The sequence below is a fragment of the Hibiscus syriacus genome, unplaced genomic scaffold (genome assembly GCF_006381635.1).
Source record: "Hibiscus syriacus cultivar Baekdansim isolate YM2019G1 unplaced genomic scaffold, ASM638163v2 tig00110621_pilon, whole genome shotgun sequence".
In the NCBI taxonomy this organism is placed as follows: domain Eukaryota; kingdom Viridiplantae; phylum Streptophyta; class Magnoliopsida; order Malvales; family Malvaceae; genus Hibiscus; species Hibiscus syriacus.
The window spans coordinates 2111526-2126982 of NW_024062802.1; the positions used below are offsets into that span (position 1 = coordinate 2111526).

At 35.2% G+C, this 15457-nt stretch overlaps 3 protein-coding genes and 1 pseudogene across 5 annotated transcripts; 2 read left to right on the forward strand and 2 right to left on the reverse strand.

Moving 5' to 3' along the window:
• Positions 1-667: 667 nt before the first annotated feature.
• LOC120136159 (COP9 signalosome complex subunit 7-like) lies at positions 668-14002 on the forward strand. Of its 3 annotated transcripts, none has more exons than XR_005517309.1 (10): positions 668-980; positions 1212-1287; positions 1922-2010; positions 2308-2397; positions 2849-2893; positions 2973-3043; positions 3254-3392; positions 3828-3933; positions 4245-4483; positions 13990-14002. XR_005517309.1 is itself a non-coding variant. In XM_039152273.1 (9 exons), the coding sequence occupies exons 1-9, from the start codon at positions 822-824 to the stop codon at positions 4264-4266; spliced, it is 780 nt and encodes a 259-aa protein (XP_039008204.1). In that variant the 5' UTR covers positions 674-821; the 3' UTR covers positions 4267-4483. The 3 variants fall into 3 exon arrangements, 1 of the variants encoding a protein (XP_039008204.1); XR_005517308.1 differs by having other exon boundaries at positions 669-980; positions 3825-3933; XM_039152273.1 differs by lacking the exon at positions 13990-14002 and having other exon boundaries at positions 674-980; positions 3845-3933.
• On the reverse strand, positions 4725-5344 carry LOC120135916 (annotated as a pseudogene).
• On the forward strand, positions 8681-9039 carry LOC120136161 (non-specific lipid-transfer protein A-like). Its single transcript, XM_039152276.1, has one exon. It carries the CDS (start codon positions 8681-8683, stop codon positions 9014-9016), a length of 336 nt encoding a protein of 111 aa, XP_039008207.1. The 3' UTR covers positions 9017-9039.
• LOC120136160 (phosphatidylglycerophosphate phosphatase PTPMT1-like) lies at positions 11148-13667 on the reverse strand. Its single transcript, XM_039152274.1, has 6 exons — positions 12975-13667; positions 12589-12711; positions 12048-12141; positions 11876-11958; positions 11695-11784; positions 11148-11592 (listed from the first exon to the last, which is right to left on the reverse strand). The coding sequence occupies exons 1-6, from the start codon at positions 13173-13175 to the stop codon at positions 11239-11241; spliced, it is 945 nt and encodes a 314-aa protein (XP_039008205.1). The 5' UTR covers positions 13176-13667; the 3' UTR covers positions 11148-11238.
• Positions 14003-15457: the final 1455 nt, after the last annotated feature.

Here is a 15457-nt window from a genome sequence, read left to right on the forward strand (position 1 = left end):
TTTGTAAATAAAGTGATTAAAATTATTGATTTTTTATAATTATATGTTTTTCGTAAAAATATATTATTTAATTTACTTCACTTTTAATAATTCTTTATATTTTAAAAAATAGGATAAATTATATGTTTGATATCTAAACAACCAGTTTTATTTTGTTTTAATACTTAAACTTTTATTTGTTTCAAAAGCGTACCTAACGTTATTTTTTATTTCGTTTTAGTATCTTAAAAACTTAAGGAAACTGTTACAACATGGCACTTTTTAATGGATAAAGTATATCACACATCACTCAATTATATTCTCATTTCTATTTTGATCTCTAAAGTTTATTTTTATTTTTAAATTTAATTATTTAACTTTCAAATTATTCCCAATTTAATCACTCATTTAAGGAGTACTAAAATAAAACAAAATTGATAATTTAGGTATTAAATATTTAGTTTACCCAAAAATTATAGGAAATTCTTGTCGAGTTGGTGCAGAAAAGGAAAATTGTAGCAGATTCCTATTTTCATTCTCACAGAAACTAAAAAACCGTAAAAATCCCAGAAATTTGGTTAAATCGGAATGCGTGTCTTGAGGAGCTCCTCAGGCGCCTCATTGAGTTCCTAAATTTTATGTGTTTTTATTTTCATAAATTTTTTTCCGTCGTCTCCAACGGCAAAACCCTAACTTGCTTATTTATTCTCTCTCTCTCTCTCTCTTTCCTGAAAGCTTTTCTCTCCGTGATTTTTGTTTTCAATAACATTCTTCAAATTATTTCCATTTCCATTTTCTTTTTTTCCCCTCCTGGTTTGTGGTGGGGGGTTCGAATTTTTAAGATGGATATCGAGCAAAAGCAAGCCGAGTTCATCGATCACTTTGTTAAGCAAGCGTCGGCTCAGAAGGGGACGGCCCTTGGTTCCGTTATCGTCGAAGCGACGTCGCATCCTTCCCTCTTCGCCTTCTCCGAGATTCTTGCCGTGCCCACCGTCGCTGAGGTCAAAACCTATTCCATTATCAATTTCTTTTCTTTTCTTTTCTCTAATTCCCTCAATCTAAGAAATCAAAGCCGTCACCAATTATTTTCATTGTTGCACATAGCTTAATAACATTTTTCCTGTTTCTTTTTCTGTCAATAGTCTGGTGTTTTAGTTTTCTTCATTGCTTCACTTTTGTTTTGATGCTTTAGTTTACTTTTTAATTTATAAGAAACCTATATACCTTTGCAGCTAGACGGAACTGAAAACTCCGTGTACCTCGAGGTGCTTCGGCTGTTTGCCCATGGCACATGGAGCGATTACAAAAGTAAGCTGGAAAACCTGTGTTTTATTGTTTGTGACAAGTTTGTAATGTTGATGATACGCTTGTTTCTTTGTATCATATTTTTTCTATTCGAGATAATTTGAATATTATTAGTAGTAAACATTTGTCACTACCGCGTAAAGTATCTGAACCTGAAAACTGGTCTTCAAGATTATCGGTTTTACTCTTCTAAATTTTAGTATTTTTAATTTTTGTTGTTGCTCATGGTTAAAGTGATAACTTTAGTTTAGATTGTTTGAGAATTGAGAGCATAGGGCTACTTAAAATTATCTAATTATGTAAATTCTTATTTACTAATCTTGTGAAAGACTGAAAGTATTACATTTGTTCATCTAAAAGGAAGTTTACCAGACGTGATTGAAAAGACATTTTATTTGAATACCAGCTTAAGACTTGGCCTTTTTTCATATTCTTTCTCTTTTAATCTCTTCCTAACTTCTATTATCTTTCTTCTGACATTGTTCGTAAGTGACGTTTATCTATACAGGCATTTTCGGTACCAAAATGCCCTTCACTTAACTATTCTACTTGATGTATTTCTCTGTTTTGATTGTTCGTATATTTATTCTTCACATCATAATGTAATAAACAGTGGCTGCTTAAACTATGTGATCAGGCAATACTGGCAGCCTTCCTCAATTGGTCCCTGATCAAGTTCTCAAGTTAAAGCAACTCACTGTCCTTACACTTGCTGAGACAAACAAGGTATTTTAGTTGAATTATGAGACATTTGCTCTTATAAATATGCTATAATTGTCAGCCTCGTTCCATTGTAGTGGTTATAGTCATTTTGATATTCATCGGACATGCCACTTTGAGGCTACCGACTTTGTAATATGATGGAACCAAGTCTTTAGAATCTCATGAAAATTTTAATGCCTTTCTGAATTGTTTTATTCCACTTTCTAACTGAAATGGATATGCCCTTTGTCTGATAATGGCACTATAGGTTTTAAATGTTGGTTGCATCAAGTTCATTTACCATTTACATATCTTCACCAGGTATTACCATATGATCAACTAATGCTGGAGTTAGATGTCACCAATGTTCGGGAACTTGAAGATTTTCTTATCAATGAGTGCATGTATGTGGTGGGTAGACTCCGGCCTAATTCTCTATTATTTTTCATCCTAGGATTTACTCCATTATGACATGCTTTAGCTACCGGAACAGCCTTGAAAGGCCCTGGGAACGTGATATTTTGGTTGCTAATGGATGATTTTTATGCAACGTGTTGCATGTGAAATAATTTTGCAGTTATTTCTGCATTCATGTTTGTTTTTTGGGGATGGTTAACTTCTAGAGTAGCCCTGCATTGTTTGCAGTTATTTCTACTACTATTTGAACTTTCCTTTGGTGGTCAAACCCAATACCTTAGATCAAACTATGCTTTCACAAAGGTTTGAGAAAGAAGGGGAAGGTGGGGCACTTGCCTTCGCATTGGGTGTTTTGTTGAATTTTAAGGGAAATGAGTTCTACCAGAGGTGCAAATATACTGAAAGTGTGCTGATTTTTGTTCACTTTTCACAAACTTTTTGTTAGGGTATAGTCAGAGGAAAACTGGATCAGCTGCGAAGATGTTTTGAGGTCTGTCCTTACCTCTCAAGAATTTTCCTTTACATTATTTTTCTTCGTGTATTAAAATCTTTAATATTTGTTCTGGAAGATCCAATTTGCTGCTGGGAGGGATATGAGGTCAGGACAACTTGGGAGTATGATAGAAACACTAGCGAACTGGTAACATCTCTGGTTCAAATAGAGCATTTCATTAAGTCTTCTGTCCATGCTGCAGTTATAGTTGCTACCGTGTGATTTTCTGTTACATTTTCGATTTGTTCATTAGAGCTATTTAGTCCAAGTAGACCTGACAGAATACAAAGTTAAATTTGATAAATCAGCATATATATAATATTAATAAATCTGTCTATGTTTGAATTTTAAACCTAGGTTGTTAACATCAGACAACTTACTAATCTCAATTCAAGAGAAGATAAAATGGGCGGATAATATGAGTGAGTTTGACAAAAAACATCTAAAGGAGGTTGAAGATAGGGTGGAAGAAGTAAAGAAGTCCATCTCTGCCAAGGTCAGTTGTATCCAGTTTGCCTTTTATATCGATTTCCCTTTTCCTATAATTCAGAATTGAACCATTAAAAAAACATGAGAACGTAAATGTGGGCTGAAAGTGTTCTCATTACTTTCTTTGTCTTTTAGTTTTTAAACTAATTTTATATAAGCATTGAAGAACGCAAAACTAATCGCATCTAGATAGTTGTTGATGTAAATTCACACTTTTAAGATATAGGAAAAAAATTTGGTGTATGGGGGTGGGGTGATGGTCGGAATGAGTCCTTTAATTCTTGCAAAAATGCTGAAACAAAGAACATTGGAGCTTAAAGCTGCAACTTCCTAGTTAAGATTCAAAGGAGGTTAACAGAATCTATATTTAGCATGCCACGACTTCACTCAATCAATATCAAGATACGTTGGTCGATGTGGCTTACTTACATTGTGGCAGAAGTTACCAATTGTAAGCAGGCTGAAGTTGACTTCCGAGGGATCGAAGAGATCTACTTTGAACCTGGTGGAGTGATGGACTATGAAGAAGACCGAAGTCGACCAAAGAGGTATTTTCTTTCCCTAGTTTTTTTAACTTCCATTATATGTCCTTAAACATGTTATCCTCTTTCTCTCTCTCTCTCTCTCTTACTGAAGAGTCAGTATGGTTTTCATGGCGTCCAGTGGTTTTCTGTTCTTAAAAATACGCTGCCTGGTATTGATATATATATTTCTATACCATCTTAAATTCACTAGATATAATAGGTTATTGTGACTTCTAAAAATTATGCTTCTTAATTGGATTGAAGAAACTTTGGATTAAAGTCTACTCTTTGAACCAACTGCATTTCACTGATGTCTAATGGTGTGGGTAATACAGGAGACGGCATCCAAGATCATGAAGATAAAGAAAAGCACCCGATTGGACCAATGTTTAGTTGAATAGCCAGATTTTTGTTCACAACATCTCAGCAACAGATGAATCTACTTTCGGGACAGGGATACTGCTGCCTCCCTGCCTTTGTGATTGTTGCTTTAAAATTCGAGAATTACACCAACTTGTTTTGAACCCTTTGTCTATTCCTTTCTGAGTTGGGAAGAACAGCAGTTGGTCTGGAGGTATGGCCGAAAACATTTTAAGTAGTTAGATACACCATAAAGAATCCTTTTATAAATACAGAACTTAAGGGAGCTAAAATGTTTACCAAAATTGAATAAAATTTTGCATTCAAATGATGTTTCCATTAACGGATAATCATCGGTCTAAGTTCAGTTGACATTGATTGAGATAAGTTTAGTTCTATCTCACTTCCTAACTCGGGTTCAAATGTCAAATTAATCTTTAGCTTATCCTCCGTTTCTACTTGGGAGTTCTATAGGATTCTGACTGAGACGATGACCAAGACGAGCCTGGAGACCTTCGTTTGTTATTGCCCAACTTCACAGGCTCCACCTGAACTGAGCCGATAAGGTGTGGAAAATTTAGCTTGGCTTTTGCGCCATACATTTGGAAAGCTGCTTTGTCATAAGTCACTGCAGCATCTTCCGGCGTCTCGTAAGTACCGAGCCAGATTAAGCACCATTTCTCTTAGGATCCCTTATCTCTGCTGCGTACGTCCCCCATGGCCTTCTCCTTACTCCCTTATAACGCAGCCCCTTAGGCTGTCTGTGAATCTCAGTCTTCACCTTAGAAGTCACCTTGCAGTTGGGAACTCGAACGTCAACAGCACCGGACTCCGGTGCATCGAATAACTGATCAGAAGTTATCCACTGATCAGCATTAATAGCAACGGCATCAGTATTGGGACAATCCATCTGATCCGATGGAACTGGAACTTGAATATTTGCAACGTTTTCGGGAAACTTGGCTGGAAGTTGAGTCCCAGAATCATCATCTTCCAAAAGATACCGACGAACCGAGTCCAAGAAGCCGAGATTAAATTCTGAACTTGTTTCACAGTACATATTTGCTTAATTTGTTGCTAATGTGGAAGATAAAGCTGAGACCACGATTGCGAGGTGTGGATTTAAACTGAAACTGGATGAGTACCTTGAGGTGTTGTTTGATTATAAATACTTTGGGACTTGGTATTAAACTACTACTGTTGTTCCTGGTTTTCTTTGCGGGAAGTTTTAATTGTTACGTCATTAATTATTATTATCAGTAATATTATTTTCGTGTTTCATTCATTTTTTATAATATACATCAATTAAGACGATGTTGTAACCCTAACTCATTAGGTATTATCCCGTTAATTGTTTGTGACAAAGACATTTCAAAAAATTTCTTATCATCATTTTTTTAAATTTAAGATAATGCTGTTTTATTAAGATAGTTGATAAAACGATCTCCCAACTCACCTGATGCTATCTCATTAATTTTTAATAATAAGATGAGATCTTTCACAAAATTAACAGTTATTCAAATGATTATAAATTAAATTTAAATCTATATTAATAATTTTTCAAAAATACATTTAATTCCTTCATTTAAAAATCACATGACTATTGAAAGTTATAAAATAGTTCCTCAATCATAAGGTATTGCTTTGTTGAGTCTCTCGACTATTAAAAATTATAAAATAGTTACATGACTATTCATATATTCCAATATCTTTTTTCGTTAAAAAATTGACGGTCGTCTAAGTTGGAAGTTAGCTTGGTCACTAGGATATGACAAAATATGATCTCATAATCGTTTGAGTTGTATTTTATAGATCGAGTCTTTATTTACATTATGTTGTCGAGCCAGTGCTTGAAACATTATGCTGTCGAGCCAGTGCTTGAAAGCAACGACAATGTTAGTAGATATCACTGAAATATGATTTTAGTAGATATCACTGAAATATGATTTTATCACTGAAATATGATTTTATCATATCATAGTCAACATGTTAAAGTCCAACCCAAACCGTCGTTAATTTTTTAACGAAAAAGTACAAGTTTTGAATATATGAACAGTCAAGTGACTGTTTTGTAACTTTCAATAGCTAGGGACTCAACAATGTTAGTAGATATCACTGAAATATGATTTTATCATATCATAGTCAACATGTTAAAGTCCAACCCAAACCGTCGTTAATTTTTTAACGAAAAAGTACAAGTTTTGAATATATGAACAGTCAAGTGACTGTTTTGTAACTTTCAATAGCTAGGGACTCAACAAAGCAACGTCCTATAATCAGATGACTATTTCATAACTTTTAATAGTCAGGGACTCAACAAAACAACACCCTATAATAAGGGATCATTTGCATACTTTACCCTCATAAATATTATAGATTCCGAATGTGTTAGATGTGTATTAATATTTTTGGCAAATTATAGGATTGATCACTTTCGTTTAAGTTTTGCATACTTTTCCTCACTGAATTCAAAAAACATAATATTTGGCCACTTTCGTTTTTATTTAATTATGATTCGGTCATTGAGGGTTAACTGTCGTTAGACCTTTAACAGATTGTTAATGTATCACACTGAATATATAAAATTAAAAGGGATAAACTATACAAATAGACACTAATGTTTAAATAAATTTTTGTTTCCCCACTATATTTACTCTGAGCAGTCTTACCGATATTATTCCTTTAGATTGTGAGCACTCAACCTCTCAGCTCAACCACTGTCACCATTTTCCCTCAAATAGTGTCATAATCAGACCCCAAATCCAAACATCATCGAAACTGCAATTATAATGACTAAATTTCTCCTATTCAAACCCCCACAACTTTCAAGAGGACCTCACACAACTAGAAAACCTTCAGTGATCAATGCTGTAATTTACCCTAATATTTTATGTATAATTGCTAATCAAAATTCTGTTCCTCGCCAGTTTCTTGATTAAACAAATATATTAAGCGACTTATTAAACTAATAAACCTTAGCTTATTAAGTAATTCAACAGAAGGCGGAAACGTGGAGGAGCCTCCACAGTAGGCGAGGCAAACTGGAGGATGAAGTGGTGGCGGAGGCCATGGGGAAGTATAGGGAAGAGATAAAGGACCCTGACAACAATGGCGTAAGAGTTTGGGTAGACACCTAAGAAACGTCCGAGGCCGCAGCTTTGGTTTTATGATAAAGCAAATTATCAAGAAACGTGATTCCAAAGACCAAAACTTTCTTCTTCTCCATTGTTGTCTACATTAGATAGCTGTTGGTCTGCATCAATGTCGAAAATTATTAGGTCTAACGATAAGAGGAGGGGTATAAATCAATGTGGTTTCAATGAACAAGGTTATATTCACGTTCATTTGTTTATATTTTAAGGTGTTTAAGTTTGGTTCGTATTCATTTAAAAATTTAACCGTTCATTTAGTTTTCGCAAACATGTTCGTTTAACGTTCGTTGAAATGCTCATTTATATGGTTCTAGTTCTCTTGACGATAAGCACTCTCTTTTTATCCTTTATTTGTGATAAATGGATTGTTGTTATTCATTAAGGTCTCGAATTTGAACATCATGAATATCAGACGTATGAGCATTCAATGTCGAATGGTTGAAAGTGTTCTTTAAATATATATTAATTTGTACTTACTCAAGATTAATAAAAATATGTAAGAAATTAAGAAAAATGATAATTCAGTAAACGAGCTTATAAATGAGTCTATAAAAAATTTATAAACGAACCGAACACCTATCTTTTCGTATTTGTTCATTTATTAAATGAACATAAATTTTTTGTTCGAACTCATTTATTTAACTTAATAAATAAACGTTATATGAATGATTCACGAATAGTTCATCAAACACGCTATTCATTAATACTCTTAGATAAGATGCATTATATTTCAATAAAAAAAATATATTTTAACTTTGAAAACAAATATTATTAGAAGATAATCATTAACCTAAATATGAATCTTGAGACGAGCATAAAAGATTAAAAAACGATATATATATATATGCACGAATCAAACAATTTTAGTAGTAAAATAATTGTTGTTATTTATTGAGGTTCTAGATTTGATCACTATGAATGTTATGAACGTTCAATAGTAAATAATTGTGACTTGAGAGATATGTTTGAACATATATTATCCTGTTTAAAAAAAAACTGTACTCTGGGTGAGCAAGAAAACGAGATATGCATGCATGATTGCGAGAGAGAGGCCGAAGGCACAACTGAAACAGCAGAGATGATGCGAAAAAGCAAAAACTCTTTACTTTTCTCAAGATAGGTAGATGACGTTTAAATGCAACCGCTTTGCTATATATACCCCAGGCTTACTGTTCACCATCATCACTACAGGGAGATATCAAGCTCACTTAGAAATTTACACAAACATCAAGTCTTCTTAATACCACCCCCCAAAAAAAATGAAGGGTGGTATTATCTTAGTTTTTGTGATGCTAGCCATGTTTCAGTTCATGGTGATGCAAGGAGACGCCACCGTGAGTTGTGGCCAAGTTAGAAGTTCATTGGCGAAGTGCGTTCCTTTCCTTACCGGTGCTCAAGCGGTTCCTACGGCTGATTGTTGTAGTGGCGTGTCGAGACTCCAGACCATCGCCACTACAACCGCGGACAAGCAGGCGGCTTGCAACTGCGTTAAAGACACCGCCGCTAGTATGCCCTCCATCGCGGCATCTCTCCCAGCCGAGTGCAACGTTCAATTTAATTTCCCCATCTCCAAAAACACCGATTGCAAAAAGTGAGTTCATCATCTTCGCTTCTTTTAGATTTTTTTTATAAACCTTAACATTATAGGATGCTTAATGACTAATGTTTCCTTCGCTTTGTTTGTAAATTGAAAGTATTCAAGAGCAGGCCACCGTAAGTTGTGACCAAGTTAGAGGTACATTGGTGCACTGCGTTCTTTTCCTATCGGTACTCAAGCGGTTCCTACGGCTGACTGATGTAGCGGCGTGTCGAGACTCCAGACCATCGCCACTACAACCGCGGACAAACAGGCGGCTTGCAACTGCGTTAAAGACACCGCCGCTACTATGCCATCCATCAAGGATGATGCAGCCGCATCTCTCCCGGCCAAGTGCAATGTTCAAGTTAGTTTCCCCATCTCCAGAAACACCGATTGCAAAGAGTGAGTTCATCATCTTCGCTTCTTTAACAATTTTATAAAGCTCAACACTATAGATTGCTTAATATAATAACCAATCTTTCCTTCGCCTTGTTTGTAACTTGTTAGTATCCGAGAGCCGGCCACTGTGAGTTGTGACCGAGTTAGAGGTACATTGGTGCACTGCGTTCCTTTCCTTATCGGTACTCAAGAGGTTCCTACGGCTGACTGCTGTAGCGGCGTGTCGAGACTCCAGACCATGGCCACAACCACCACGGACAAGCAGGCGGCTTGCAACTGCGTTAAAGACACCGCGGCTAGTATGCCATCAATCAAAGAAGATGCCGCCGCATCTCTCCCGACCAAGTGCAACGTTCTATTTAATTTCCCCATCTCCAAGAACACGGACTGCAGGGCGTGAGTTCATCATCTTCGCTTCTTTTACATTTTCGTAAACCTCAAAACTGTATAATACTTGATAGATATTAACCTAAACTCAATAACTCATGATCTATTTTCCCTTCGTTTTTGTAATTTGTCAGCATCCACTAAGATGGAAGTCATGGAGACAAATAAATAAGGCCAACTAAGACAAGTAGGCGTTGTCGTCGCCTCTTCAAGTACCTATATATCCTACTTGTGTTCTAATGCATAAAAAACTGTACCATGCACGTTGCATAAATTTAGAGTTTATACAACGTGTATACAAGCCTGTGTATTCGTAATAAAATGGAAGTTGAACAATGTTCGGAGCATATTATAAAATATAAGTCATAATCAGTATTCGATCTATTAACCCATTATAACGTGTAATCTTCCAATTCAGTTTACTTTATTCATGAACGCTAAATTTTAAACTCTTAATAATTGCATAATTACATTAATGGAGTCATCCCTTCTAAGCAACCTGGAGAAAAATGGTTGTCCCTTGTTCCCATATAAATGGGGTAAGAGAGAGGTAAGATAGTAGATTGCCCCCAACACTAGGTTGAAAATAGTTTTCGTAGGAGACCTCCAAATTATAAAATACCCTCGATGGAACTCGATCCCACGACCTCAAGGTTAAGAACCTTGTGCTCTACCAACTGAGCTGGATGGAATATGCATCTATAAAAATATTTATATTTAAATTACTAATGATACATATACTAACCATACATCAAATATTATTTCTTATGAAAAAAAAACAATGCAAATATACGTTAAATTATTGAACCGTATTATGTTTTACCGTTTTTCATTGGGCTCATGTTTTCAACGTCTGGATTGAACCGTAATTGAAATATTTTATGTTTAATCGAAATACAGTCTACGCAGAAATAGTTTCAACTAAAATTATTGGTTCAAATTATCCCTCTGACCCAATAGATTAGACTTAAAATAATCTATTCAAATCCAAGTTGGTTCGGCTTAGCTTGACATGCGACGGATTAAATATATTTATAGTTATATAATTTTAAAAATATTAATGACAAATCACAAACATGACTTTTAGTCAAACATATTTTATTGACCAGGTTTTATCCAAAACACAGGGTGTAGTCCGATAGAAATTTCTTTTAAATATTAAAGCATATTTTCAGAAGAAAAAAACAATTACAGATGGAACAATTTTTTGAATCTTACACAGCTAAACTTTTGCAGTAAAATTGAAGCATTTTCATGGAACACACTGCCAACCAATGTCACCAAGCATGCTTCCACAATCTCTACGCCTCGTATATATACTCCACTCTCCGTATAACCAAACCAAAAATGAAAATAACACAAAAACAAACACAATCCACTTCGTAAAAAAAAAAACTCGAAAAGTTTACACAAAAAAGACTCGAATTAACATCTTGAGCTGATACCGACAAATCAATAAACCCGAATGTCGTTACCAAGACTGCTCAACAGCTTCCTAGAAGACTTCTCATCCGCACGGCACCGTAGCCATAGGCAAGAAAGTTTGCTCATGGCAGCTTGACTAGCAAACTGCAACCTGCCAGCAATGCTTCCCTCGGCAGACATCTCTTCATCGAACACATCTGTGTCAAAGCTAGAGTCATATCCATCAAGGTCCGACTCTGTTACCACAACTACAGAGTTATCATCAAAGGCTTCCGTATCCTGTTGTTCTGGTACAATTAGGGTTTTCTTTACGACCACACAGCAAGAGTTTACGGGCATTCCATTATTTTTCACCTTGTGAAGATAATAATCTTGAACAGCCTACATTTACCAGAGATAGATAATATGAACAACACAAGTTCCAGAAGTTATAGGCCACTTCAATAAGTGCGAAACAAAATTGATAAACCCAATAGGCAATACCTGCTGCTGCGCAGGAGCCAGAAGTACCCTAGGTCTGATAGATCTAACATATTCATAAGCTGCATCAGGTGTCATATGCCTATGTTGCACCTGTGTTATATATATACAATTGTTTTAATGATAGATCGATTCATAAAGTAACTTGGAAAATTTTAAATTTAGCTTTTTACTTGGTGCATACCAGGTAGCAAAGGACAATGGTTGTGCTGCGCCCTCGACCAGCCTTGCAGTGAACATAAGTGGTCTTTCCAACAGATGCATTCTCTTCATAGAACCAAAAAGAAGTAGATATGCTACCGGTTAACAGGAAAAGCTCACAACCCACAAAAAATTTAAGGCCAGAAGCAGCATACCATGTATGAAACCTACAGCTTGGCAAATATCAGCAAACGATGGAGCAAAAAGATAGTCTCTTGTAGGAATCACCAAATGGTTGATGTTGTGAGCCTACCAAACAAAAATAATGAGTATTTGAGATATGAAGCATAATTATGACTGAATAACAAAAAGGTTTCAGATAGAAAATTAGAAAGTAACATCAGCATTTCTAAAATGCTTCTTCGTCAAAAGAAACACTGGCCTCCTTAACCTGCGCATTGGAGATAAAATAAAATCTCATTGACTCCGCTGTTCTTATCGTACCAAATATACACACTAATAGCTTGAAAGTAAAGTCAAAACTGTCTTCAACTTAAAGTGCTCTTGGTTTGACATCTGAACTTCCCACTCACTAAAAGATAGCCCAGCTTAATTAACTTTTCAAGGCCGAGTAGGTATATATAAAATGAAACCACTATTATCTGTGTATTTTTTATTATTCGTTTAAACATGTATCGCATTTCAAATCTTCCTCTACAGAATCGGAATAGGTGCTGACAACATAAGAGAACTCACATGATATAACGATGTCGGAACCAAAGTCTCATATGGTTCGTTTAAGGTCACAACTCCGGAGACACCAAGATCCTTCAACTGGGGAACATCGGCAGGGAAAGGCACGGCACCTAACAAAATAAACTGAATTCAAAGCAACAGCAACCATCATCAGCATAATTAAACAGTCAAGTGAAATTTCAGCCTATCTATGTGCGTTGGCAAACCATACAACTAGGATTCCGGGAAAACTAAGCTACAATAAACAAATAATAATAATAATAATAATCCCTACTCCTCCTTTCCCTTGCCCAATAACTACATAAATTGCAACAAAAATACTTCAATAATTCATGGTGTTGAGGCATAATCAGCAAAGAAATTTCATAAAAATGGTTAAATTATACCTCATCAACTCGATCCCACCACCTAAATTCAGACTGGATCTTGTTCCTGAGAACATTATATAACAAGGTTGGATAAAAAAGAGCACGTGCTCCAGCTCCCACCAAAACCCTCTTTGCATCCCAAACAACCAAGCTATCTCCGCAAAATTGACTCTGATCTTGATCCTGTTGCTCTCCTTCTTTCAATTCTTCAATATGCATCTCTTTTTCTTTTCTTTTCTTTTCTTTTTCTTTTTCGTCTCGATTAATTCATAAACATACATACATTTAAAAGAGAGAGAGAGAGAGAATAACCCTACCCTTAAATTACACACAGAACACTCAAATTAACAAGGAAAAAAAAAGTACCCTTCAATCTTAATAGCCATAATCGGAATCTACAAAGAGGATAACATGAACATCAACTCAAACAAATGAAAATTTTAATCAGACAACAGAAATTAAGATCTTTCAGCAAAAGCAAACTTTGAAAAGATGAAAACACGTTTGACCTAGAATTGTACATGATATTGCAAATTAAGAGAAAAGAGAGGAATTTTCTGAAGGCGGGGGGGGGGGGGGAAAGAAAATAAAGAAGAGATCCCAAGGAAAACGAATTCGAAATTAAAGGATTTAAAAGACAAAGCATTAATTGTTGCCCTTTTCTTGCTGAGTCAGTTACTCTCTTTTCCCCCCTTTCCTTTTCTCCAACAAACTCCAGTAATTTCGATTTGTATTAAAGTGTAATTAATTTATAATCTCCTTCATTAAGGAAACTAACAAACCTAACGCCACATAAGGGATCTTCTTGAAACGACGACGTTTTCAGGACAATTTAATGACGCATGAAGCTCGTATGTTATTTTTCTTTAAAATATGTAATCTTAAATTTGGAAATAATTGGATTGCTGACAACATGACTGACGTGTGTATTAAAAGTATAATTCAGTCCACGAAAATAAAATATGATTAATGGTAGGTCATTTTAACAAAATTGTTCAGATGTTATGATGAAAAAATAATAATTTTTATTTAGGGTGCGGATAAAATTATTTTCTTAACTAGAACGAGTATTACAGTATCCTTTATAGGCCGTTCAAATGATATTACTTTTTTGGAAAGATGTTCGATACACGACGTCTCCCTCTCTGTTACGTATATGTCTAAAAATTTGTAACACTACAACCTTGTTTAAAATGTTCTATCATTTAGACATCTTCTTGAAGATGTTATATCGGTTGAACGACTTATAATGTGCATTATGACAATCATCTATACAAAAACATAATCTCTCTCGAACTCTAAATAAAAAATTCTATCACATTATTCATAAAAATATATTATTTTGTTAGACTTTTCATGAATATTTGATTTCTTAGTTTGTTTATAAAACTCAATCCCTTACTGACTACATAAGACAACATTTGTTTACATTAATTAATTAATATATTCTATTATAAAATATTACGTAAATATTAAATACATCGGACTGTAGGTGGAGTCAAAATAATAATAAGTGGAATATGGTTTTGGTAGCCGCTGTTTTTTTCTTCAATTGTTTATTTAGAGTCAATGAAAAAACTATTTTATAATTTTATTCAAATAATATTGTTTTTTTACAATTCTCTGCTAATAAACTATTTGTAGTTGGTTTGAATTTACCTATTTATTTATATTTTATATTTTGGAGATGGTAGGGAATTCTTTTGCTTTATATGGCGTGTGATTTTAGAATATATAAAAAAATTATTTAATGTTAAGACATGATAGAATAACAAATAATAATGTCACTATACTAGGACTACGAGGACGAAGAATCCTCGATTTAAAGCAAACTATTTTCATCTGAAAAAATTACCAGATGTGTTGAGCCCATTCAGTGAATCTATTGATGCTGTTCTTTGAAGCCTAATATGCTCTCTGAACTTGGCTATGAACTCACCGGCCCAACCTCATAACTATCACTCCCTGCTACACTCAAAGTCCCGGATATGGTTTCTTCATCCGAGCTGACTTGAAAATCTTCATCCTCTGTCTCCGACTCAGAATTCTCCAACCACTCTCGTCGTCCTCGGTTCTGGATTTTAGAGAATGTTGGGTTTTGTATGTCAGGGTTACCTCCAATATTCTGCCTTTTGAACACAACTGAGAGATTATAATGTCCCAATTTTGGTTCACTTTCACCTCTAGAGGAAAGTTTGTTCGGATGATTTTCCCTGGACCCTCTGGCACTACCACTACCTCTAAAGGTCCGAAACATCCTAACAGACTTTCCTGTCGAGGAAACTTTAGAGGGAGCTACAGGCTTTGCATCAAATTTTAAAGGATAACTTGAAATCCAGTTCACACTCGAAGCATTTCCTCGAGCGAGTCCCCAACAAGGAGCCATCACTATACTGCCGAGAATGCGATGCATTCGCGGACGTATGAGGACACGACTGGCGGGAACTACTTTCATTGGGGGATTCTGTCGTTTTGGAATTCGGAGATTCCGATGAACTCGA

Excerpts from the sequence above, each read along its gene's own strand:
- LOC120136161 (XM_039152276.1), top strand. The coding sequence starts at position 8,681 with ATGAAGGGTGGTATTATCTTAGTTTTTGTGATGCTAGCCATGTTTCAG.
- LOC120136160 (XM_039152274.1), bottom strand. The coding sequence starts at position 13,175 with ATGCATATTGAAGAATTGAAAGAAGGAGAGCAACAGGATCAAGATCAG. Across the intron at positions 11,959-12,047 it reads AGCTGTAGGTTTCATACATG|AGAATGCATCTGTTGGAAAG; the intron begins GTATGCTGCTTC and ends GGTTCTATGAAG. Across the intron at positions 11,785-11,875 it reads CCATTGTCCTTTGCTACCTG|GTGCAACATAGGCATATGAC; the intron begins GTATGCACCAAG and ends TATATAACACAG.
- LOC120136159 (XM_039152273.1), top strand. The coding sequence starts at position 822 with ATGGATATCGAGCAAAAGCAAGCCGAGTTCATCGATCACTTTGTTAAG. Across the intron at positions 3,393-3,844 it reads AGAAGTCCATCTCTGCCAAG|GCTGAAGTTGACTTCCGAGG; the intron begins GTCAGTTGTATC and ends AATTGTAAGCAG. Across the intron at positions 3,934-4,244 it reads GACCGAAGTCGACCAAAGAG|GAGACGGCATCCAAGATCAT; the intron begins GTATTTTCTTTC and ends TGGGTAATACAG.